The sequence below is a fragment of the Lampetra planeri genome, chromosome 69 (assembly GCF_965212315.1).
Source record: "Lampetra planeri chromosome 69, kcLamPlan1.2.h2, whole genome shotgun sequence".
Classification (NCBI taxonomy): Eukaryota; Metazoa; Chordata; class Hyperoartia; order Petromyzontiformes; family Petromyzontidae; genus Lampetra; species Lampetra planeri.
The window spans coordinates 2,336,865-2,360,880 of record NC_136174.1 but is presented as its reverse complement, the minus strand read 5'-3'; the positions used below and the strand labels follow the sequence as shown (position 1 = coordinate 2,360,880).

The window sequence follows — 24,016 nt, the reverse complement described above, 5'->3', positions numbered from 1 at the left end:
GAGGGTGGGGAGTGGAGGGGCTGGGAGGGGAGGGTGGGGAGGGAGGGGCTGGGTGGGGAGGGTGGGGAGGGAGGGAGGGTGGGGAGGGGCTGGGTGGGGGATGGGGCGGGGTGGGGCTGGTTGGGGTGGGGCTGGTCACCCCGTGGTGCCCTTGTAGTAGGTTCCAGGAGACTTGGACGACGTAGTTGGAGGCACACTTATTTATTAAGCACAAAGTACATAACAGGCCGAGATGTACAACACTCGAAGGGGTATCGGTCCCTTCACCTGTCTAACAGGGAGATCAACAATCTATGTCACAGCTAGCCTACTCCTAGGTCCTCCACAACCGGGCTAGGGGAGGCTAGCTAACCCAGCCCTGGTTAAGCTGGGATTACGGCACCCTGAGTCCCCAGACCGGCTCTTACAAGAGCATCGGCTCTGGGCTCTTGGGGCCACGCCACTGGCTTGCCCTGGTCGGTCTTGAGAAGGACAGCGATCCAGGGGAGTCCCAGGGCCTATCTAGCAGGTCTTCTTGCTTTGCTGGTTAAGGCTGAACACTGAACCCCGAGCCCTCCGGCTCACCGCCTTATATAGCAACTCTCCCACTGAGGGGTGGGGCCGTGGGGGATCCCAGCGCCGTGTTAGCCCCCCAGGCTAAACGGTGTGGACGTGGATGTAAGCACCTCTCGGCGTACGGGCATAACCACGCCCAGTGTGTTTGTTTGCCCTCCGTAACACCTCTACACCCTTATAAAACTCAACGTTTAACCTACACACTAGACTATACACGACAGGATACACGATACTTATACAGGTAAGAACAACAGGTTCCACACTGCCCACCAGGGATTATTTGTCTGTTTGTCGGGCACGAATGCGCTGTCCAACCAAGTTCCTACCTGCCCACTCCAAAGGAACGTGTTTGCGATGTGGCCAAAAACGACAAATTGCGTAACACAGCTTCATGTAAACTTGACCATGTTAGCAACTCATGACTTGGGAAGGTTGAATTTAAACACGTACACGTGACATTTCTAAATAATAACTTTCGGGTGGCAATAATCGAGAAAAAAACTGCCACATTACTGTTAAATACTCGGTCCAATTTGCATCCCGTTTTCCTTAATCGTGACTCGGTGCTCTCCCACAGCATAACCCAATTTTGAAAACCAAGGGTTTTAATGTTTCACTCAGTCTCTTTGAAGAATAAGCAAAACAAAGGCCCCAGTGAGAATTGAGCACACGACCCCTGGTTTACAAGACCAGTGTTCTAACCCCTGAGATATGGAGGCAGTTGGCTACAGTTTTATGCAAACTTCTTGAGGTGAGCACAATTGAGGAAACATCACAAAACCAAAAACCTGGCTCTCTGAGGAACTGGTGACCGATAAAACGACTATTTTATCGCACACACACTTTAAAAGTAAAAAGTTAATTAAACAAGTAAACTCTTTAGTTAGTTGTTGCCCAAAACAATACCACACCTGTACCAGGTCAGTGCTACCGTGTCCCCTGCTGTTTCTTATTAGCATTGCTGAAATCTTAAAAGAACAGCCTCTCAATTTGTCAATATTGCCGAAGTAGGATGCAAAACTACACAGGCCCCAGCGAGAATTTAACTCACGACCCCTGGTTTACAAGACCAGTGCTCTAACCACTGAGCTATGGAGCCACTCATTTTCCACACCTGCAAATTCAGTATTAAAAAGCTCACAAAACCTGTTAATGCAAGATGCACCAATGCCTCAACTGAGAAGTTAATATAGGTAGGAACAACAGTTCCACACTGCCCACCAGGGATTATTTGTCTGTCTATCTGTCGTGCATAGCCACGCCCTCGATTTGTATTTCATAGAGCACTTCGGGCGGGCTCAGCAGCACGTGACGCGCCGCCCCACACAGCTTCCGCCGCACGAATGCGCTGTCCAACCAAGTTCCTACCTGCCAACTCCGAAGGAACGTGTTTTAGACTGCAGGTGGAGTCCAGTCGGGGTCACGGGGTCAGCGAGTTACTGCGTCCCTGTAGTGTATAGTGTAGTGTATAGTGTAGTGTATAGTGTAGTGTATAGTGTAGTGTATAGTGTAGTGTATAGTGAGGAGGCCGCTTTTATGCGCCTCGGCGTGTCCGGGCGCACAACCCGGCCACGCCCACCTTCGAGAACTCTCGAGAAGGCTCTTCTTCTGACCACGTGGCCCCAGGGTGCCCCCACCTTGATCCGGTCACGTATCCAGCCGGGTTCATCCAGAGTGCCACGGCATCACACAACCCCCGCGGCCCTGACCCACGGCCTCCAGACCCCCCGGTCCGGCCGTGATGTCATTCCCGCATGCAGACGTAGTGACGTCATGTGCGTGTGGACCCGCGCGATATAGTGACGCTCCCCCAGGTAGTGACGTCACGCGTGTGTGTGTAGGCGCTGTTGTATATTTGCCGGGTTTCGAAATTTTGATAAAAATTGGGAAAATGTGTAATCGCGGAAATTATGGTAATGTATGTAATTATATACATATATTATGATAATCATGGCGGTAATCGCATTAATTTATGCGAATGCTTGCGATTATGTTAATGTGGGCAGTTATGATAATTAGGCTTAGCTTCGTTATCCAGAGTTGTATCAATCGGGATAAAACGATTATCTTTGATTAAACATTTATTGAATATCTTAGTGTGTTTATGTTATGTTAGGTCTCCAAATTCATATCTCAACACAGGATACAGTTCTTATAGTTAAGATGGTTATGCATAAACTTAGGAACGAAACACTCAACCACTTTTGTGTTAAGCAATTTTAATTCTAAACAAACATATGACACTCTAATATGCGAACTCTCATGCTCGGAATTATCCACGGTACCATCGGGGAGATTTCTCTCAGTGAGCAGCACGCTTAACCATCAAGGCTTGCGTTGTTTCACTTTGGCAACTGCACATGTAATTAATTCCACCATGTAACGAGCACATGCGGCGACAGGTAGGGTCTTAAAACAGGCATGCAACGAAAGTCATACGAAAGGCAATAAGCAAATTATTATATCCCGAGGGCAAAAGTATACGTCAATAGATTCATCGGCAAGATTATGTAATTAACGAAAATGAATGACTAAAACACTTCTAACAACCGTATTCATGTAACTCGACGGGCAGCAACTGTTTTGCACGATCAGTTGATATTGAACGCACCACCTTGAATTGGCAACCCTTTTCGAAACACCAAGATAACTTTTTGGAAGTCTTATTCGTCCCGATGTGTGTGTTGTGTATGCGTTGTCCCCTTGGCAAATTATTTATTTAGTTTTCTTCTAAGAGCCGGGAGTTGTGTTGTGAGCTTGCGGGGGGGGGGGGTATACAACCAGCAGCTTCCCGCCCTGCTCCCTCGCTCGGGCGTGGCAGTAGCGAGCCACGCCGGCTTTCTCTCTCTGCAGCTAGATTGAGCGGCGTTGGCATGATGTCCTTGAAGAGGCTCGGTCACTTGACGCTCGGTGGCGCCCGGGTGGTGCTGCTCGTGAACTCGTGCGCTGGCGGCTGGCTGCGCTCGTTCGCTTGTGCGCTGGTGGCTGGCACCTTCGTGCTCTATGGCCGTTGCAGCTGTTTGTCCACAGCTGGATGACGAGTCGGCACGACGCTCGCCGTCGTGGTGCGCGATGATTTCGTCGTCGGATAGCGCGCAGCTCCTCCACTGCTGGATGTCTTGTCTGTTCTCAGCGGGTGCTGGTCGATGTGTGTGTGTATTAAACACACGGCACATTCGATGGCGCTTTCCTCTTCCTCACGGGCGGCCGATCAGGCTCTTTCCACTGCTCCGTTCTCTCTCCTTGCTTTCGCATTTGGCGTGCAGCTGACAGCTTCACACGAGCACCTGCTGATGCCCCTCCCGCCCTCACTTCAGGACTGCGCTGGTTCAGGTTCACTTCGTTCTGCGAGAAGCGACACCGGCCATCGGTATTGGTGTTTTCTCCCTCGCGACGGTACCGCCAGTAGTGTGTGGTGGTGCTGTGTGAGGTGGTGGGGAGTACGTGTAAAAGTGAGTTTGTGTAAAGTTAGGTGCTCATAGTCTGTTGTGGACTATACAGAGGGATCGTCATCTGTGGGTTTATGTGTAGTGACTGACTGATAAACACTAAGAGTAGGAGGCACGTTATTTACACGGCCATAACAGTTAACACTTGGTAACTACGGTTCCCAATCAGGACAGCTGGTAGACTGCCTGACTGGTGACGCCGAGATGGTGAAGACGGAGACGATGGTGAAGACTCCAGCAGCATGACGAGATCCCACTCCAAACTACAGCCCCGAGGTCCCCTCCCGGAGCCCCTCTTATACTGCCAGTGTGGCCTGGCTCCGCCCCTGTCCACGCCCCCTTCTGGAACCTACTAACGGATTCTCGATGTGCCCTTTCGTAACCTTCCCCTAGATCCCTCTCTGGTCTATCACGTGACTTGCTGTCAGTCAGGGCTGCTGTGAGCTGCAGATCACTTTCCCTGTCAGCAGACAGCGCTATGCTGCTACGTGACCGATTCCACGTCACTACACTAGTGTAGTGTATAGTAGTGTATAGTAGTGTGTATAGTAGTGTATGGTGTAGTATATAGTAGTGTAGTGTATAATAGTGTAGTGTATAGTAGTGTAGTGTATAATAGTGTAGTGTATGGTAGTGTAGTGTATACTAGTGTAGTGCAGAACCCCTCACCAACGATCACCTCTGTTAACGACTAATCGCTTAACAACGGGTCTCCATTGAGCACATTCCCCTGTACGTTTTCTGGTGAAAAAAGGGTAACTTTCGAAGCTATCAGAACAAATTAAGCCTTTAACGGGTATTTCATATTTAAAGCTTTCGTGACTGCAGGGATTCATCTTCTTGGTTCTTTCGGTAAAGTCACGTAGAAGGGAAGTAATAAAATAATAAAAAGAAAACATAATAAAATAATTCTCACGACGTTTTGGCCACAACGCAAGCAGCTGTCCTCAGGTGAAAACCAGGTCTGTCGAGGCGACTGCGTCTGAATGAAACAGCACACGTGCTTGGAGCATATATATAAGCTGGGTTGGAAGGGGGGGAAATGGTGCCTTGACAAAATAAATTTGCATATCAAGAGGAATTTAGCATATTTATGGGAAATGCAGGTATGTGATTAGTACTACTTATGCCCGTGCATTATGCAGGATTAGCAGCATCAAAGGGAGGGGATATGGGAAATGCAGGTATGTGATTAGTACTACTTATGCCCGTGCATTATGCAGGATTAGCAGCATCAAAGGGAGGGGATATGGGAAATGCAGGTATGTGATTAGTACTACTTATGAGGAACCCTCACAATTTGCATGCCTGCGATCGTGATCCAAGGTATGCGGTGATGTTGATGTGTTACGGCCGGTCCCCCTGGGGCACCTGCCCCTCGCCCACATGAGCGGGTAACGGTGCTGGGTTCAGCAAAGGGCCTCGCTCGGACTTTGAGCCACAGACCCGTGACTCAGTTAAACACGTGCAACTCTCACCGGTGAGGTGAGTTGAGATGAGGTGAGTTGCAATGAGGTGAGTTGAGGTGAGTTGAGGTGACGTGAGTTGAGGTGAGGGGAGTTGAGTTACGATGAGGTGAGTGAGGATGAGGATTTGAGATGAGGTGATCCGAGTCTTATTAAGCCATCCCTGGAGTGGAGACGTCTGTACTCTCTCACACGTCAACACATTCCACGGCACGCCTCGTGACATGCAAATCAAACTGCAAGACTTCCTACTTGTCACCTATTAACGTGGCTTGTTCCTCGTTTAGCGTCTGAGACGCAGCCAGAGACTGCCTGAGATACAGACAGAGACTGCCTGAGCTATAGCCAGAGACTGTCTGAGAAACAGACAGATACTGCCTAAGATACAGTCACTGCCTGAGATACAGTCACTGCCTGAGATACAGTCACTGCCTGCACTGTAAAAAATATATCCGTAATTTTACGTGAGAAAATACTGTATTTGGTCCTGGAAAAATTACTGTAATAAAAATTTAACGGAATATCCGTTATATTACGGAGTAGTGCATTGTGGGATAGCTCGAGAAGAAGGCGGGAAAGAGATTGAGAGTTACTTAATCTTCAACACTCTGCCATATTTCTCTTCCTCGGTTTTTGCTGGTAAGACTCTCTCTTGCTGTGTGATGAAATGTAAAGGCATATAAAACACATATACTTCAATTATCATCGACAGGACTGAAAAAAAAACAATTGGACAAAGGCCAGGACTTCAACAAAACGTTAGTAAGTAGCCTACAGTTTAGTAAAGTGTGATTTTAACAGGTTGCAACGTTTTGTTCCTGGTGGGCTTAACTACCTAATTTAACTAATTATTGTGTTAATTGGACCATTTTAATCTTAATTTTAGAACTATCTGTCTGCTAATATGTCTGTCTATAGTTTTCTGGTTAGATTTTATGTCGCTATTTCATTATACCTGATGACGATTGCTTGAGTTGCAATCGAAACGTCGTATTCTATTATTTAATTTAATTTATTATTTTATCTTTAGGCGTGACTTAACCGAAAGAACCAAATAATAATGGACCATTTTAATTTCTCTTCTTGGTTCAGAAGGTATTGGTCATTTTGGGAGACCTAGAAAACATGCTAGACTGTGGCTGTCAGCACCAGGGTTGAGAACCACTGCTGTGAAGATGCAGCAGTGTATACTATGATGCTAGTTTGTTTAGACTTTTTTCGAAGCCATTAAAGATTATCCATTGCACACACAATGTCCAATAGAGGTGAGTTGAGGTGAGGTGACATGAGTTGAGGTAAGGGGAGTTGAGTTACGATGAGGTGTGTGAGGATGAGGATTTGAGACGAGGTGATCCGAGTCTTATTAAGCCACCCCTGGAGTGGAGACGTCTGTACTCGCTCACACGTCAACACATTCCAGGGCACGCATCGTGACATGCCAATCAAACTGAAAGACGTCTTGCTTGTCACCTATTAACGTGGCTTGTTCCTCGTTCAGCGTCTGAGACGCAGCCAGATACTGCCTGAGATACAGACAGAGACTGCCTGAGATACAGACAGATACTGCCTGATATACAGACAGACTGCCTGAGATACAGAGACTGTCAGAGCTACAGCCAGACACTGCCTGAGCTACATCCAGACACTGCCTGAGCTTCAGCCAGTGCCCATCTGAGTGGAGCCACAGGACCATGGCGAGAACAGCTCCCAGTGGTCACGAGGCTCCAGGGGAGTTGACCTGCCCCATCTGCCTGGACGCGTTCCGCTGCCCCTGCACGCTCAGCTGCGGCCACTCGTTCTGCCTCAAGTGCGTGGAGGGCGCCTGGGATGTGGCCAAGTCCTTCTCCTGCCCCCAGTGCCGAGTGACCTTCCCTTGGAGGCCCCAGCTGAACAAGAACTTCACGCTCGCCAACCTGGTGGAGCAGCGCAGTGCTGCAGAGAAAATGGCCACCGTGGTCTTGTGTGACTTCTGTAACGATGGCACGACTGCTGCCTTGAAGACCTGCCTCAGGTGTGATACCTCCTACTGTGTGACTCATGTAAAGCATCATCAGGAGAACGCGAAGTTCAGAGACCACATTCTGGTGGCTCCATCCACGAATGCTGAAGAACGCAAGTGCAAGAAACACCGAATGAAGATCAAGTTTTACTGCCGACAGGAAAAGAGCTTGGTCTGCACAACCTGCATCATCGCAGGAGACCACAAGGGTCACGATGTGGCGACGCTGGAGGATGAGCACAAGACACGGGAGGTGAGATGGTCTGAGTGTGTGAGAGGGATCCTCTCCTGCGTGAAGTCATAATTTCCCAGTACGATCTGAACAATAATATCCAACTAAATATTATATAATTACTTTCTCAGCTGCCCATTGTTTCTTAAAAAATTAACAACGTTGGTTTAATATAAAGTATGCTGAGGTTATCATAGTGCAGAAATAATACAACCACATGTTATGATCAATCCTGTTATATGACAAATATATAAATGTGCTCTTCGTATATTTTAATAAAACTGAAGGACTTACGTGCGTAGAATGTGTTCTCAAAATGACGTGAGTGCATAGACCATGGTTCGAATACAAAAGCAGTCTAAAGAGGAGCATTCACTAAAATATAAACGAAATGTAAAACGACTGGGACTGCGTGAGCCGCAGTGCTCACCACTTGCTAGCCTCGTGCCATTCTGTCCCAGTTTAGCGCCGCACTCTACAGACCAAGTAATTCGTGACCATACTTATATTTTCATCAAGATTCTCTCTACCAAATTTCTCCGACACTCAACAGTGACATGGCACTCTTGATTAACACTAAACTAAAACTTGTTTTATTTTACCAAGTGAAGCTCACCGAGCTATGTAGCTCCTTTGCAGAGGCAAACATGGCCACAAATGACAGCTCAAAGAAGTGGCTTATCAAGTCGAAATTCTTAGCAGCCAAATTCTCTAAACGCACGTTTTAAATGTAGAGGGAAAACCGGAGGACGTGGGCAAAAATCCATGCGACCATGGGGAAAACAAACTCCAAACATTCAGGTGTCAGGTGGGATCGAAACCATGACCTCCTGTATACCAGGCAAGGCAGATTAACATCTCGCGGCGCCTTTTCCACTCACTACTCAGAGCCCCACCCATTTATCAGGTAGCCTCACCCACTGCTCAGGTAGCCCCGCCTACGACTCAGGTAGCAGTGTAGAGTGATTGGGTCCACAGGCTTACGCTCCTGCGCGTGCTATCTGAGCCCAGCTATATGTATGCTGAACTTCTTTTGCACCAAACGTGGCCAACCGTGCTTATCGGAGGTGCGACGGAATGACAACTAAAGACAAAATGCTCCAGGAGGCGTGTGAGCTCCTCGTGAAATCGGTTCCCTGCAGCGCTCGCTCCCCAGCCTCCATCGCTGCACAGGGGTCACTGCAGCCTGGAGATGGAACCGTCACTGTGGAGGGGTCCGTGTGGAGCAGGGGTGAGAGGGGGCGCTCAGAGAGTGAGTGGAGTCTCCCCTGGTGACGTCTCTCACAGAAACAAGTGGGAGAGGAGACGCGGGCGGTGGAGGAGAAGAGGAGGGAGGCGGAGGAGTCCGTAAAGCGGATGGAGGCCGCTCGCAGGGACGTGCAGGTACCGCGTCTGGGCCGGACTCTGTGACCCCGTGACTCCACTCTGAGTAGGGTTTGTGATGGAGGACAACTCCATTCATTCACGTCGACTTCCATTGACTCTAAACACATCGTGGGACTAAAGACACAACGGTCAAAACGCCTCAATACCCAGGACAAGCAAATAAGTGGTTCTCATCTCCAATAAGAAACTGAATCAGTGGTGGAAATTCCACATTTTTCAGATGGGGGACCAATATCCCCAAGTGAACTGACAATTAATCTTCTGTTATAAATCTATCTATTCTGGCCAGATGAGGTGGCACATACCTGTTATCCAGTACATTGATGGCAGGGTTCATATTATATATGTTTAAAATATGTATCGCATTGTGCAAGTCACCTGAGATCAACTCCCTGCGATTACAAACATCAGTAGCGAGTAATATCTGTCAAGCCACAACAACGCAATACACTGAATGCACGCAGTGTGCTTTATACAATGTGCATATTCACGTAACCTATTCACATAGTACACTCCCATTCAGTATATTACAATGTGCTATGTGAGCATTAAAGTTCATTTGAATTTAGAAAGAGTATCCGACAAAGCACAGAGACACTTCGAGGTAAGGTCACCAAGTTGCATGTCCAGTTCTCACCGGTGCACCGATCTTATCACTTAAGATTAGAAGCTTTCGTGACTGCAAGGATTCATACTCTTAGTTCTTTCGGTAAAGTCACGTAGGTAACAAAATGAAATTAAAATTAATAAAAAATAAAACAATAAAAATGACGTTTCGAAGGGAACACAAGTCTCCCTCATCAGGTGGGACCGTCACAGCCAGATTAGCTGCATCAAGTGAGGGAGGGATTCAAGATGTAAGCTCTTAAGTACCAGTTAAGGGAGGATGGGGGGAGGGGCTTATCAGAATGTGGTAGCCAATGAATGGAAAGTATTGGGAGGGGGGGGGGGGCTAACAGAGGGACGGGATACTCGTGGTCGAGGTCAAGGACGAGTTTATGCGCAAGTCACTGTGGATGTACATAATAGGAAAGGAAAGAAAATGCCCATGTTTATACCAATGTTGGCTGCCAATAAAGAGAGTGCTGTTAAACGTTAGGGATGTTAACACTCGGTAAAGTAAAAATAGTGCCTGTCAGATAAGATGGTCCAACAATGTGTAATTAAATCTTTTTTGCATGGTTGATAACATCTTTCCAATGATTACTAAGTTTTTACCCATCATCACGGTGGAAATTATGTCTGTGTTTGTATATCTGAATGGCTTCGTGTACAAACCTTTGATGGTAGCCAGAGGGTTTGCAGAGCACTTTAGTCTCGGAGAAAACAATCTCATGAGAGCCCACCGCGTTGTAGCAATGATTGGCAACGGCGGAAGACTAAATTTTGCCGTGTTTCAAATCTGACTTGTGCTCACGGACACGATCAGAGACATGACGTTTCGTTTCCCCAATGTAACAGTCACCACAGCTGCAACTCAATTTATAGACTCCAGGGTATTGCAAGTCATGGATGACATCCTTCACAGATGGAATTAGATCACGGATTTTATGTACTGTACTGAATCGGACTTGGATCTTATGTTTGTTTAGAATTTTGGAGAACTTTTTGGTCACGCCTGCTATGTATGGTAACGTGACAGTTTTGATCGGAGTTTCAAGTGGCTGTTTCTGTATGGTGGGAGAAACAGCTTGGCGGATGGTGCGTTCAGAGTATCCATTCATCCTGAGGGCCCAATGTACATGTCTCAATTCACTGGCCAGGTGGTGTTGGTCAGAAATGCCATGAGCTCTGTGGTATAGCGTTTTGATGAGAGAATTCTTTTGAGATGGGTGGTGGTGGGAATCTGGTTTCAAGTAGGAATCTGTGTGGGTGGCTTTCCTGTAGACAGAATGTCCCAAGGATCCGTCAGGTCTCCTCTCAAACAGAATATCTAAGGATGGTATTTTGCCATCTATCTCCATTTCCTGGTGAATCTGATGGATGGATGTCTGGAATTGATGTGGTCCAAGAAGTGGTTCATTGCTGGGAGGCCATGTGGCCAAATGACGAAAGTGGCATCCATATACCTCTTCCACAGGGAAGGACGCAGGGTGGATGTCTGGATGGCGTCTGATTCAAACTTTTCCATGAACATGTTGGCTATCACTGGTGACAAGGGGGAGCCCATAGGGGTACCCTCATTCTGTTTGTAGAAGGTGCCATTCCAGGTAAAATAAGTGTCGGTGAGGCAATGCCTAACCAGCGCAGGCACATCCGAATTCAATCCATGTTGGACCAAGTACTCAATTATTGTTAGGGTGTCAGGCACTGGAACTTTGGTAAACAGAGATACTACATCAAAACTGACGAGAATATCATCAGGAGATAGTACCATGTCCTTGACCAAAGAGACTAGTTGGGTTGAGTTGAGTACTGCCGAAGAGGTCTTGCCTGTGAAGGGAAGTAGAGTATCTGATAGAAAACGGGCTAGTTTGTAGGTAGGGGAGTTAATCGTTGACACGATGAGTCGTAGCGGGGTGCCTTCTTTATGGATCTTGGGAAGACCATAGAGTCTGGGAGGTCTAGCAGCCGAGGGTTTTAGAGAGGGACGTTTAGTTGTTTCGATTAGGGAAGTCGAACTAGTGATGATCCTGTTGGTTTTTGTCGTTAGGTTGTTAGTAGGATCGCTTTTAATTTTGGAGTAACTACCATCATTAAGTAGGTCCAGGATTTTGTTGTTGTATGATTCTTTATCCATGATGACCGTGGCATTGCTCTTGTCTGCCGAGAGGATGACTATATCATCTCTCTTTTTTAAGTTCACGAGTTCAGAGCGTTCGTTTTTGCTAATGTTACTAGTGGGTTTCTTAGCATTCTTAAGAATCGTGGCTATTTCAGCTCTTGCTACATCCGCATGGATGTGTCGTATGCCTCTGAGGGCAACATCAACCTGAGAAATGACATCCTTTACTGGTATATATTTAGGGGTGACAGCGAAATTTAGTCCTTTGGCCAGTACCGTTTTCAGATTGTCAGAAATTGGTATGTTACTCGGATTAATAACAGTCTTGTTGACATCCAGCTTTGTGATTTGTGGCTCTGATTTCTTCTTAGATAGGAGGTTGAATTTAGAAATCAGGTTGGCTTTGCATTTGGTTGACAGTGAGTCAGCAGAAGTCATGTTGTCAACGTGGTTCCAATCAGAAGGGGACATTTTTTGTGTTAATGTAATGTAGTAACTCGGCGGGAGACGACTTCACGGGGAGCACACTCTTTATTTTACCAAACTCGTTCACAGGTGACTAACACCCACTTAGTATCTCGGGTGACAAACACCCACTTAGTATCTCGGGTGACAAACACCCACTTAGTATCTCGGGTGACAAACACCCACTTAGCTACCCTGGCGACTAACGCCCTCTTAGCTACCCTGGCGACTAACGCCCACTGAGCTATTCTGGCGACTAACGCCCACTGAGCTACTCGGGTGACTAACACCCTCTTAGCTACCCTGGCGACTAACGCCCTCTTAGCTACCCTGGCGACTAACGCCCACTGAGCTATTCTGGCGACTAACGCCCACTGAGCTACTCGGGTGACTAACACCCTCTTAGCTACCCTGGCGACTAACGCCCTCTTAGCTACCCTGGCGTCTAACGCCCACTGAGCTATTCTGGCGACTAACGCCCACTGAGCTACTCGGGTGACAAACACCCACTTAGTATCTCGGGTGACAAACACCCACTTAGCTACCCTGGCGACTAACGCCCTCTTAGCTACCCTGGCGACTAACGCCCACTGAGCTATTCTGGCGACTAACGCCCACTGAGCTACTCGGGTGACTAGCACCCTCTTAGCTACCCTGGCGACTAACGCCCTCTTAGCTACCCTGGCGACTAACGCCCACTGAGCTATTCTGGCGACTAACGCCCACTGAGCTACTCGGGTGACAACCACCCACTTAGCTATCCTGGCGACTAACGCCCACTGAGCTACTCGGGACACTCCCTGCCCGGGGTGTCCGTCTTGACTGTGGGTCCCCAGCCCGACCCACGTGGGCGTCGGACCCCGGGTCCCACAGTCTCGCCTCCGAGCCACACAGGGCCCCGGTCCCCACAAGGACGGCGGGACTAGGGGTCTCGGGGCACTAGGTCTTCAGCTCCGTCTTCTGGTCTTCAACTGGGTAACTCTCCCCGAGTGCTCTCGCGCGTCCCCCTTTATACCCCACCTGCGGACGTCGCTGCGAGCACCCATCCTATTCGACCAATCACTGGGCGCTGGCTACGATCCTGTTTTCCCACATCTCAGCGTGCCTCAGCACCCACGCCGCGCCGCCCCGTCATCTGTCACTCCCGGCGCGCGCGTCCACACCACGCCCACAACGCGTGCCCAACCCCGCACCCCGCGCCGCCCCGTGATCCATCACTGTCACAGTCGGCGCACGTCAACACCACCACTACATTAACATTAAATGTGTTTGTAAGAGAGTCTTGTCTAAATTATCGAGTTCAACTCGGAGTAACCTTATTCTCTCCGAGATTAGTGATAGGCTAGCTTTAAGTAAAATCTGGTTAGAGTTCGGTGAGGACACAGCAGCAGATGTGAGTGTGAAAGCGATGGGTATTACCTTGTTATCGCGGCATCTCTTGAGGAAGGCCAGCGTCTCGAGAAGCTGTGACTTCTTGTCTCGTTGTCTGTTAAAAATTCTAACAGATAGGTGAAATTCCTCCCCGTAGAGGGTATTAATTCTAGATTTGAAGCTTTCGTGACTGCAAGGATTCATACTCTTAGTTCTTTCGGTAAAGTCACGTAGGTAAAAAATGAAATAAAAATTAATAAAAATAAAACAATAAAAATCACGACGTTTCGGAGGCAACACAAGTCTCCGTCATCAGGTGGGACCGTCACAGCCAGATTAGCTGCATCAAGTGAGGGAGGGATTCAAGATGTAAGCTCTTAAGTACCAGTTAAGGGAGGAGGGGGGAGGGGCTTATCAGAATGTGGTAGCCAATGAATGGAAAGTATCGGGAGGGAGGGGGGGGGCAGGACTTTACCGAGTGTTAACATCCCTAACGTTTAACAGTACTCTCTTTATTGTCAGCCAACATTGGTATAAACATGGGCATTTTCTTTCCTTTCCTATTATGTACATCCACAGTGACTTGCGCATAAACACGTCCTTGACCTCGACCACGAGTACCCCGTCCCTCTGTTAGCCCCTAAGAGTATGGATCTTATCACTGCCCAGTCACGAAACCCAGCTCTCGTGTCCAGTCCCAGATGGGCTTGTTTTATGGTAGGAATACAGCTTGGAAGCGTTGCTAATCAGGCAGCTTCAATGATGACCTTTACCTTTGTCACTCTGCTCGCATTACACACACCTTGCGCAACTCTACGAAAATATGGTGTTCATATTTAATTACAATTTAAATTCCTTATTTTTCTCATATTTGTGATGTACTATTTGCGATTGAGTCCTGTGTTATTTTCAGGGTTATGAAAGATGACAAATCAAGATTGACAATTGTATTGTTTATTGGCTGCAATGGCCGTGATTCACAGGACGTTGTTCATCCTCCATCAGGTCACCTGGGTTACAGGTCAAATCGTCTCCCATAGTATGGGTTGCATGGCCACAGTGGCAAGAGTGTGGATTGACGTTAATGCATCTTTATAGGTCTCGATGGGTCTCTGTGTATCTCTGAGTGTCTCCATGGGTTTAGTATACAGTCCATAGTTTGGGTTGTAAGACCACAGTCATACTGTCCTGGATTGACTCAAATGGGTCTCTATGTGTCTCTATTTGTCTCCATGTGTCTCTGTGTTTCTCTATGGGTCTCTATATCTGAGTCTCTATGTGTCTCTACGGATCGCGAGGTATATCTATGGGTCTCTATAGGTTGACTTTATTGCCCGTAGTTTGCATTGTATGGCCACAGTCGCTTTTACATTTATGATTCAGGAAAGAGTGGTGTAAACGCCACCTCCCTAAGACATAGATCAACCGTTGCGAGATTAACTCCGTTAATTATTTAATACAAACAAACCACACGCCCTGGCAGAGATCGATGACCGGGGTGAGGCAGCGAATCAATGGCGAGTTCGCCCGCATGAGAGCAGCTCTGGACGAGGACGAGAAGGCAGCTCTGGCTCGTGCGGCCAAGAAGGAGCGCGAGCTGCTGACCCAGATCGAGAAGAACATCGCTCACTACCAGCGCGAGATTGGGGAGCTCCAGGCAGCAGCCACTCGCCTGCAGGCCCTAACGCAGGAGAGGGACTCGCTCGCATTCCTACAGGTGAGCGATGAGTCTCCAGTGTCGCTATTTGTGCAGAGCCATCGGCAGCGTCAAAGTTGAGGCTCCTGAATGAGGTTTTCACATCGACTGCGCTTTGTCACGCTCGGCCTGAGCTTTCGCCCAGTCCTTGCGTGCCGTTGTCCCCAATCACGAGGTCATAAGCCAAGACTTTGTAGTGTATATTCCACCAGCGGTGTTGCAGTGGGAACTCCACTGATCCCATAGGAATGTAGGCAGAGATACAGTAACGCACCGCTCTCTCTATCTCCCACAGGGGTACCTGGAGGAGACGCGCAGGTACAAACGACGATCACTCACGACTCGACACACGACAACATGGGACTGAGTGTGAGGCGCGGGCAGTGAGACACTGGCTGTTTGTGGGGATGCTGTGTGTGTGATGATGCTGTCTGTGGTGAAGCTGTGAGTGGTGGTGCTGATTGTGATGATGCTATGTGGTGATGATGTGAAATGTGAGTGGTGATGCTTTGTGATGATCCTGTGTAACACAATTTTTGTCCCTGGGTAGTAAGTGTTATTTAGTAATTGTTTATGCTTATAAAGTATAGAAAATGGCTATTATTCCCCACAAACATTGTTTTTGTGACCAGGACAGTGATATTTAGAAATTGACCTATTTTCAATGAGAAAACGGGCGAATTTGTGTCTTTTCGTTCACATAAAGTCAGAAAAAAACAACATATTAATCCAAATTTACATATATTTATCCTAAAGTAATACAAAAATGACTACAAAATATTTAGAAGTGAGTAGTTTTTCTAGATTTACGATTATACTGTAAATCACTTTGACGAATCAATTTAAAAAATCTTAACAAATTTTATAACATTAAATTCCGAGCAACAATTTTCCATCTTACCTTCCAGAAACGTTTTTGCATTGTTCGCAGGTGAAATTAGGTGCCCAGGGTTTGTCTTGATCCTCGACAGGCATGCTGAAATATGCCTTGTAGGCCTCACACATCTTAGCAGATGCTTCCACAGGGTACTTTTTCGCTCTTGTCTTAATAAATTGGCCGCAGACATAGCAAAATGCGTCTGCCGGATGCTTGCAGCCTCTTGATGCCATCTCAGAAAAATGCAGATATGTATCCACTTAGGCAGCTGGAACTAAACTGAACTGGTGGGCTTAAGGTCCTTGTATTTATACCATTTGTTTTACTGGAAAGTTCCAGTATGTTCTAGAAGTTACTCAGTACTGAGTCTATTTGGAATGTTTTGGAAAATAGGTAAATTTCAAAATATCAATGTCCTGGTCACAAAAGCAAAGTTTGTGGGAGTAGCCATTTTCTGTACTTTTGAGGCATAAGCAATTAGGAAATAACACTTACTACCCGGGGACAAAAACAATTATGTTATTTGTGAGAAAGTGGCCGTGTCTGCTCTGTTTTCACAGGACAGGGAGGGTTAGAACGGCTCAACCCTCAGCTCCCAGCCAAGAGGCCATTGCCTCACTTAAAGTCCTGGAGACAACTACTGTCAAGTTCATGTGTGAGTTATTCAGTGTGAATCATGGGTGATGGGGGCCATCTTGACAACAGATGAACTCCGTGTTTGTGCTCGAGATCAACTCACCCTCAAATAATTACGTGGTGTTGTGTAAACATCACCACGAGGTAGACAAAGTCGGCCATGCATAGTGCTGGCCACCCACCCCCTCGTGTGTCGTGCCAGCCTTCAATGGCGCTGATTTGCCCCAACAGTCTGTAAAGGCTAGGCGGGGGATATTTCTTTGTTTACATCATGGAACCTGATGCGTTGTGTAAACAAAATCGTCACTAGGGAGACAAAGGTGGTCGGGCATGGTGCTGGCAACCCACCTCGTGTGCCATGCCAGCCTTCATAGACTCTCACGGAGAGCATTTGTCCCAATAGTCTGTGAAAGCTACATAGGGGATCTCTGTCTTTGTTCACATCCCATTCCTGGACCCTACTGAGGATGGTGGTAATGATGCTGATGTTAGTGATAATGTGAGTGATGGGAATGGTGATGGCATTGGTGATGGTGTTCGTCGTGATGAAGGCAGTGACGGTCGTGGTGATGGTAATGATGGTGACATTGGTGATAATATAGGTGATGGTTGTGAGGGTTTTGCTGATGGCGCTCATGGTAGTAGTGATGATGATATTGGTTATGGTGATAATTGTAGTGATGGTGGTGACCATGGTTTTGATGGTCGTTGTGATGGTTATGATGCTGATCGTGTTGGTGATGTTGGTGATAGTGATGAAGATGTTAGAGATTGTGATGGGGATAGTGGTGATGGTCGAGGTGATGGTAGTGATAGAGGCGGTGATTGTGTGGTGCTAGTGGTCGTGATGATGATGGTTATGATGTTGCTGATGGCGATGTTGATGTTCATAGTGTTGATGATGGTGGTTGTTTATGTTGTTGTCATCGATGATATTGATGGCGAGAATGTTTGGTGATGATGTTTGTGATGTTATCGGCCAGTCATCTCAGTCGACCCATGGCACCTGGGTCTGCCCCTGACCTCCTGCCAGTGGGTGTTCTACACTTCACGTGGCCTCAACGTTCACAAGCGCCGTTGTGACGTCACCGCCACTTAGTGGCGAATGGCGGTTATTGTTGTTGGTAATGATGCTGATGTTGGTGATAATGTGAGTGATGGGAATGGTGACGAATTTGGTGAGTGATGGTGTTGGTCTTGGTGATCGTAATGATGGTGACATTGGTGATAATATAGGTGATGGTTTTGCTGATGGCGCTGATAATAGTCGTGATGATATTGGCTTTGGTCATAATGGTAGTGATGGTCGTGATGGTTATGATGCTTTTCGCGTGGGTGATGGTGATGAAGATGTTAGGGATGGTGGTAATGGGGATAGTGGTGATGGTCGAGGTGATGGTATGGTAGTGATAGTATGGTAGTGATGGTGCTAGTGGTGGTGATGATGATGGTTGTGATGTTGCTGATGGTGATAGTGATGTTGCTGATGTTCATAGTGTTGATGGTGATGTATATGTTGTTGTCATCGATGCTATTGATGGCGAGGATGGTTGGTGATGGTGATGTTTGTGATGTTATTGTTGATGGTGAAATGATGGTTGGTGATGGTAATGTTGATGGTGGTGATGGTGGATAATGGTGATGATGTTGTTTTGTAGTGATGTTGCGATCACTCTTATCACAGATGGATGCTCACCGACTCTGGAAACAACCTCTGCTCATGACCAACTCCAGATGTCCTCGGATCTCAGGACGATGACAGCAGTCCTTGCCTCCCAGGGTCGCCCCGATCACCCACACCGGTTTGATTACTGGTCACAAGCCCTGTGCTGTGAGAGCTTCTCGTCGGGCCACCACTACTGGGAGGTGGACGTGGGGGACGCGCGGTGGTGTCGGGTTGGAGTCGCGTACGGGACGATCCCACGGAAAGGGGAACGTGCTGCACGGCTGCTGGGAGGGAGCGACGCGTCCTGGTGTTTAGAGAAATGTGATGACAACTTCTCAGTGGTTCATGGTGGAGTGAAGACTGCACAGTCGGTGAGGGGGGCCCCCTCCCCCCGCAGAATCGGGCTTCACCTGCACTGGGAGGGGGGGCTCCTGGCGTTTTACCGCGCCGACTCCATGGAGGTGATCCACGAGGTTCGGCAGAGATTCTTGCAGCCTCTCTACCCTGGGATGTGGGTGTTGTATTGTAATGATCGATTGAAGATCGTGGATCTGAGTTGTGCATCCTGAGGATGGGGAGAGACAGAAACCCAAAAAACCGAGACAGAAACCCAAGAAATGGAGGAGAGGGAGATGGTGGGTGACTGAATGATTGAGTGAGTGCATGGTTGATTGGGTGAGATGGTGGGCGAGTAGACTTGGGAGATGGTTGGTGGGTGAGTGAGTGCATGGGTGAGTGGATTGGTGGAGTATTTGAGTTAGTGAGAGGGCGAGTGGGTAAATGATTGAGTGCTTGAGTGAGTAGATTAGTGAGTGAACGATTGAGTGCATGGGTGAGTGAGATGGTTGGTGAGTGAGTGGCTAAATGGGTCATTGGTTAAGTTAGTAAGCGAGAGGGTAGGTTGAGTGAGTAAATGATTGAGTGAGTGAGTTCAAGTGTATCGGCTGTAACCGGGTGTAGAACTCGAAAGACCAGGACAGGAGTCTCATTTGCAAGAGTGACCTGGGGCTGGGGGGGGGGGTCTCCAAAATAACAAAAATGACAACGTGCGCACAGGGAACAATAACGAAGCGAAAAGAAATTAGCGCAAAAAAGCAAACAACAACCACCACCGTGTTACAGACGGAACCGGAAAAAAACAGCGTCCCGAACAAACTCCCAAAATTGCAAGGGTGGAGACAGCGTCTGTACACCCAACTCACAGTCGTGTCCACGTGTCGTCTACCCAGGGCCACCTGTCCGGCGTCCAATGCGACGAAACGACGACTCCCACAGACAACACCGACAGCCCACTCTGCCCGGTCCCCCCCCCCCCCCACCATGGTTCCTGGGTTTGTCGTCACGGAAGCGGACCGGTAGCCGCTGCAAGCTGCGCAGGGCGTAATGTGTTCAAAGCGGCTAACCCGCCGGATCATCCGGGCAGCTGCATTCTGAACTGGAGCCTCTGCACCAATCCAAGTGGAAGCTCTGCATCATAATCCAGGTGTGTTGAGACAAAGGCATGAACTAATGATTACAGGTTAGGGGTAGAAAGGAGCGCGCACAACCCTCTAAGTGTTTGTAGGTGGTAGAGATCTACTCTGAACACAGCTATGAGCTGCGAGCACACGGTCAAGCTCTGATCGAACAGCACACCAATGTTGCGTACTTTGGACACACGGAGAGGCGAGTACAACCACCGTCTTGTTGAGTGCATACTTCTAGAGATCAGTTGTAAGTTCAAAAAAAGACACCCCTGCTGGGTGCTGGGAATCCTTGAGGCTGCAAACGACCTTCACTGCAGATGTGTGTATCTCTGGTTCATGCTGCCTCATCCCTTCACCCAAGAGTGGAGCGTGTGTGAGGGTTTGTACGACGATCGCCGTGCTAATTGATAATTGTTTTTGTTACCATTTTATCTGCCAACAAAACTGACCACAATACTTGCGGTCGGAATGCAAACAAAAAACACAACTCTGATAATGTATGCACTGTCCTTGAAATTGATTGGTCCACACCCGAGACAGCTTTTCTTAGAGCCTAGTCTCACACGGCCCCTCTTATACTCTCAGCGCCGCCTTGCTCCGCTCCAGCCACGCCCCCTTTCTGGAACCTTCTATCGGGTTCCCGGGGATTCCCGATGGGCCCCTTCTGTGACCTTTCCCCGAGATGTCCCCCTGTTGTGTATATCGTGGCCTGCTGAATAGAGCACTGCCGAACACCTCAGTTCCCCCTTTTCACCAGCAGCTAGCGCTATGCTACTACACTTGGACCCGGCTTGTATCTATGTTGTGAGGATGCACCGATACCAGAACACCATGTTCATAATTACAAGCCCATGGATTGCACAGAAGTCTAGGAGGCTCCTACCGTATTATTGAGCTAGTTTGGCCCATGCCTTCTGGTCGCTCTAACCCAGGTGTCTGCTTCATGACCCGCTCGGGTATTAAAGTCACCCAACAGGATGACTCTATCCTGGGGGGCCACTTTAGCTCTCACCTGGGACAGCAGGTTATAAAAGGCATCGGACTCATCGGCCTTCTCTGCATCCCTCCACTGATGTTCATCTTTGGTGGGGGCGTAAGCAACCACCACCACCATTCCTCGCCTCTTGTTGATGGGGAGGCAAGCCCACCGTAGCCTGAGACTTACAGATTCTCACACCTCACTGCCACACTCCCAAACCACCTTAATTTTTTCGCTAAAAAGAAGTGCCACTCCCTGTTGTTTCCTGCCCCGAGTGGAGAAGTGTCCACCCCTCATGATGACTGGAGCCAGAACCGGTCCACCGGATCTCCTGTATACCACAGAGGTCCAGGCATTACCGGTCCATCTCCCAGCAGTGCAGTGGCAGCCTCTCTCCCACAACGAGAGTCCGAACATTCCACGTGGCCAATCGCAGTGTTCTCCTGCTCCTGGAGAAACCCTGATGGGAGGGGGCGATGGGTTCAGTCTGGCTCTACCAGATGGGAGTGTCCCCCTGGTCTCTGGCATAAGCCTTTCGGTGTTTCCGTCGTGGTGCTTGATAGAAATAGTGTCAGGAGAAGGGGTTACCAGCCCCTAACACGCAATAATCTAGCTACATACACTCATACCACTACGGCTCACACACACACAGCCTGCAGCACACTCACAACACATGACTCGCCCTGTAAACACTGTAGTGCACTACATGCTGTGCTATACAAGCTACAATGGACCAGAGACTACAGTCAACCACTACATTACGCCACGCTTCTCGAACACTGTACAGTAATCCACACGAGGGTGTATCGCACACTAATGTATAAAGTCCACCACGTTAAAAAGGAAACCATGCACACGTAAACACACAAGTACACAGACACACAGATACATAAACACACATATACACAAACGCACATATACATAAACACGCAGATACACAAACACACGGACACACAAACACACAGATACACAAACACACAGATACACAAACACACAGATACACAAACACACAGATACACAAACACAGATACATAAACACACAGATACACAAACACACCGATACACAAACACACGGATACACAAACACACATTTACACAAACACACAGATACACAAACACACGGACACACAAACACACAGATACACAAACACACAGATACACAAACACACAGATACACAAACACACAGATACACACACAGACACAACTGTGGTGCCACGACCGCGGAGCAACTCTGCAAGCGCCGCGACTCCGTCCCGCCCCAAGCACTAAACACCCACCCGCATGCAGCGCACCCACGTAGTGTCCTGGCAGGGGGTTGCCTGGCACATCGGGTTTTAATACAAATGGCCCCTAGGGGGAGAGTCCCACAGTTTTCCGGTGCCAGGAGATTGGCCGACCCCCACAGGACAGGTTACATTGCGGTGCCCCTAAATTGGCTTAACATTGTATGGGCGCAAAAAGCAGAGGTTCCCTGGGCCAACCGCAATGAGTTACTCACAACATCGGGGGGAGGATGGAGGGTGGAAGATTAGGCGTGAAGAGAAAAACCGAAGGCTCAAACTCAGTGGCGGCTCTTGCAAAATCTCTCAGGGGGGGCAAATGTTTGGATGATTGATAAGGATAAGGTCCACCCATGCAATGGATAAATTAACAGCTTAAGCATGTAAAGGCAACTTCACTTCTTTAAAATTAATGAAAAATAAAGTGACTCTTACAATACATCTTGTTTGTTTCTATACTCACTATTATTACAATCCACTCAGTTTCTTTTATTAAAGATTCCACTAGGTGGCGACAATTAATATTGTTGACTGAAACGTGCTTACGTATGATGACGTAAGCACGTTAGTGCGAGCCCTCCCGGAAGCCATAGAAAATGCATTGGAGGGCCCGCCGTTCGAAAAAAAACATCTTTGAATGTAAGTCTATGGGAACACTCTGGGCGATTCTCAGCCGTAGTGAAATCGCCCAAAAAGAGGCGGTACTCCACAGAACGTGACATGACGCTGATTGGACTATATCCAGAGGCACAGTAACGGCTAGCGTAACTCTGTGGTTGAATGACATTGGTGGTGCGTCGTCCAATCACCCTAATGAAGAAACCGCCCCTGCTCAAACTAAGAAAACGATGGTTGGAGGCATAAAGGACGCTCCAGGTGAGGGCGGGGCATCACTTGCAAATTGAAAGGTAGGCACGTGATTGTCTGCCCCCTCACCCCCCGGGCCTTTAAAGTTTAGAGTATAAAGGTGGGAGCCCCGGGATGATTGGGTTAGTTGTCTACAACCTCCGGGCCGTCACGACCCACTCCCTGCCTGCCGTCCTGCCGCTTCAAGCCACTCACAGCATCCGTGTGATGCTAGCCAGCTAGCGAGTGCTGCTGCGAGACAGTGATTGGGCAAGTCTTCTTTCGTCCTTCTCCCTCCGACTCTCTCGGCGTCCGTGGGACACCGCGAGTCCAGTTTCAAGGTACGTGGTAGGACGTGTGAGTAACTGGGTTCATAGGCAGAGTTACGCTAGGCTCTCCGCGCGAAATATTCATCCGCCGGGTAATGCGTATTGGCGCCATTAATAAACTCTAGTACAGAATATCGGTGCAGTGTGATTTCTGTGTGTGTGGGCAGAACCTCGGTGTAGTGTCTGTGATGTGTGTGGCGCGTCTGCGTGGAGAGACGGTGTGCCCGGCGTGAGCGCGAGCACAGGGCTGCAGGGTGGGGGTGGTGTGATTTGTTTTGAGCGTGTGCGTGAGGCGCGTGGACTGCAGCACACAGAGCCGCCGTCGTTTGCGAGTGCTCGCGCTCGCGTGCGTGTTTACACAGCGCGCTTTTCGTAGCGCGTTTACAGAGTAGAAATCGCGTTAACGGTGAGGCGTGCCCTATAGCCGTCCCAGCCGTTCCTTTTCCCGCTAGCATTAGCCTCAGTTTGCTCATTGGATTAAGGCTTATCCACCTGGAGGTAGGGGTGTGTATTCATACCGCCACCGTTTATTTTCAGTTTACATTAGCATTGCGGGCACGCGGATTAGGGCTTCACCACCAGGAGTGGAACG

At 48.4% G+C, this 24,016-nt stretch overlaps 1 protein-coding gene and 1 non-coding gene across 2 annotated transcripts; one reads left to right on the top strand and one right to left on the bottom strand.

The window, feature by feature from the left end:
- The first annotated feature begins 151 nt into the window (after nt 1-151).
- Nucleotides 152-22,688, top strand: LOC144737375 (E3 ubiquitin/ISG15 ligase TRIM25-like). Its single transcript, XM_078620044.1, has 6 exons — nt 152-7,722; nt 8,989-9,084; nt 15,132-15,365; nt 15,640-15,662; nt 16,782-16,876; nt 18,542-22,688. The coding sequence occupies exons 1-6, from the start codon at nt 7,162-7,164 to the stop codon at nt 19,090-19,092; spliced, it is 1,560 nt and encodes a 519-aa protein (XP_078476170.1). The 5' UTR covers nt 152-7,161; the 3' UTR covers nt 19,093-22,688.
- TRNAT-UGU (transfer RNA threonine (anticodon UGU)) lies at nt 1,582-1,654 on the bottom strand. Its single transcript has one exon. It is a non-coding gene; the product is annotated as a tRNA-Thr (tRNA).
- Nucleotides 22,689-24,016: the final 1,328 nt, after the last annotated feature.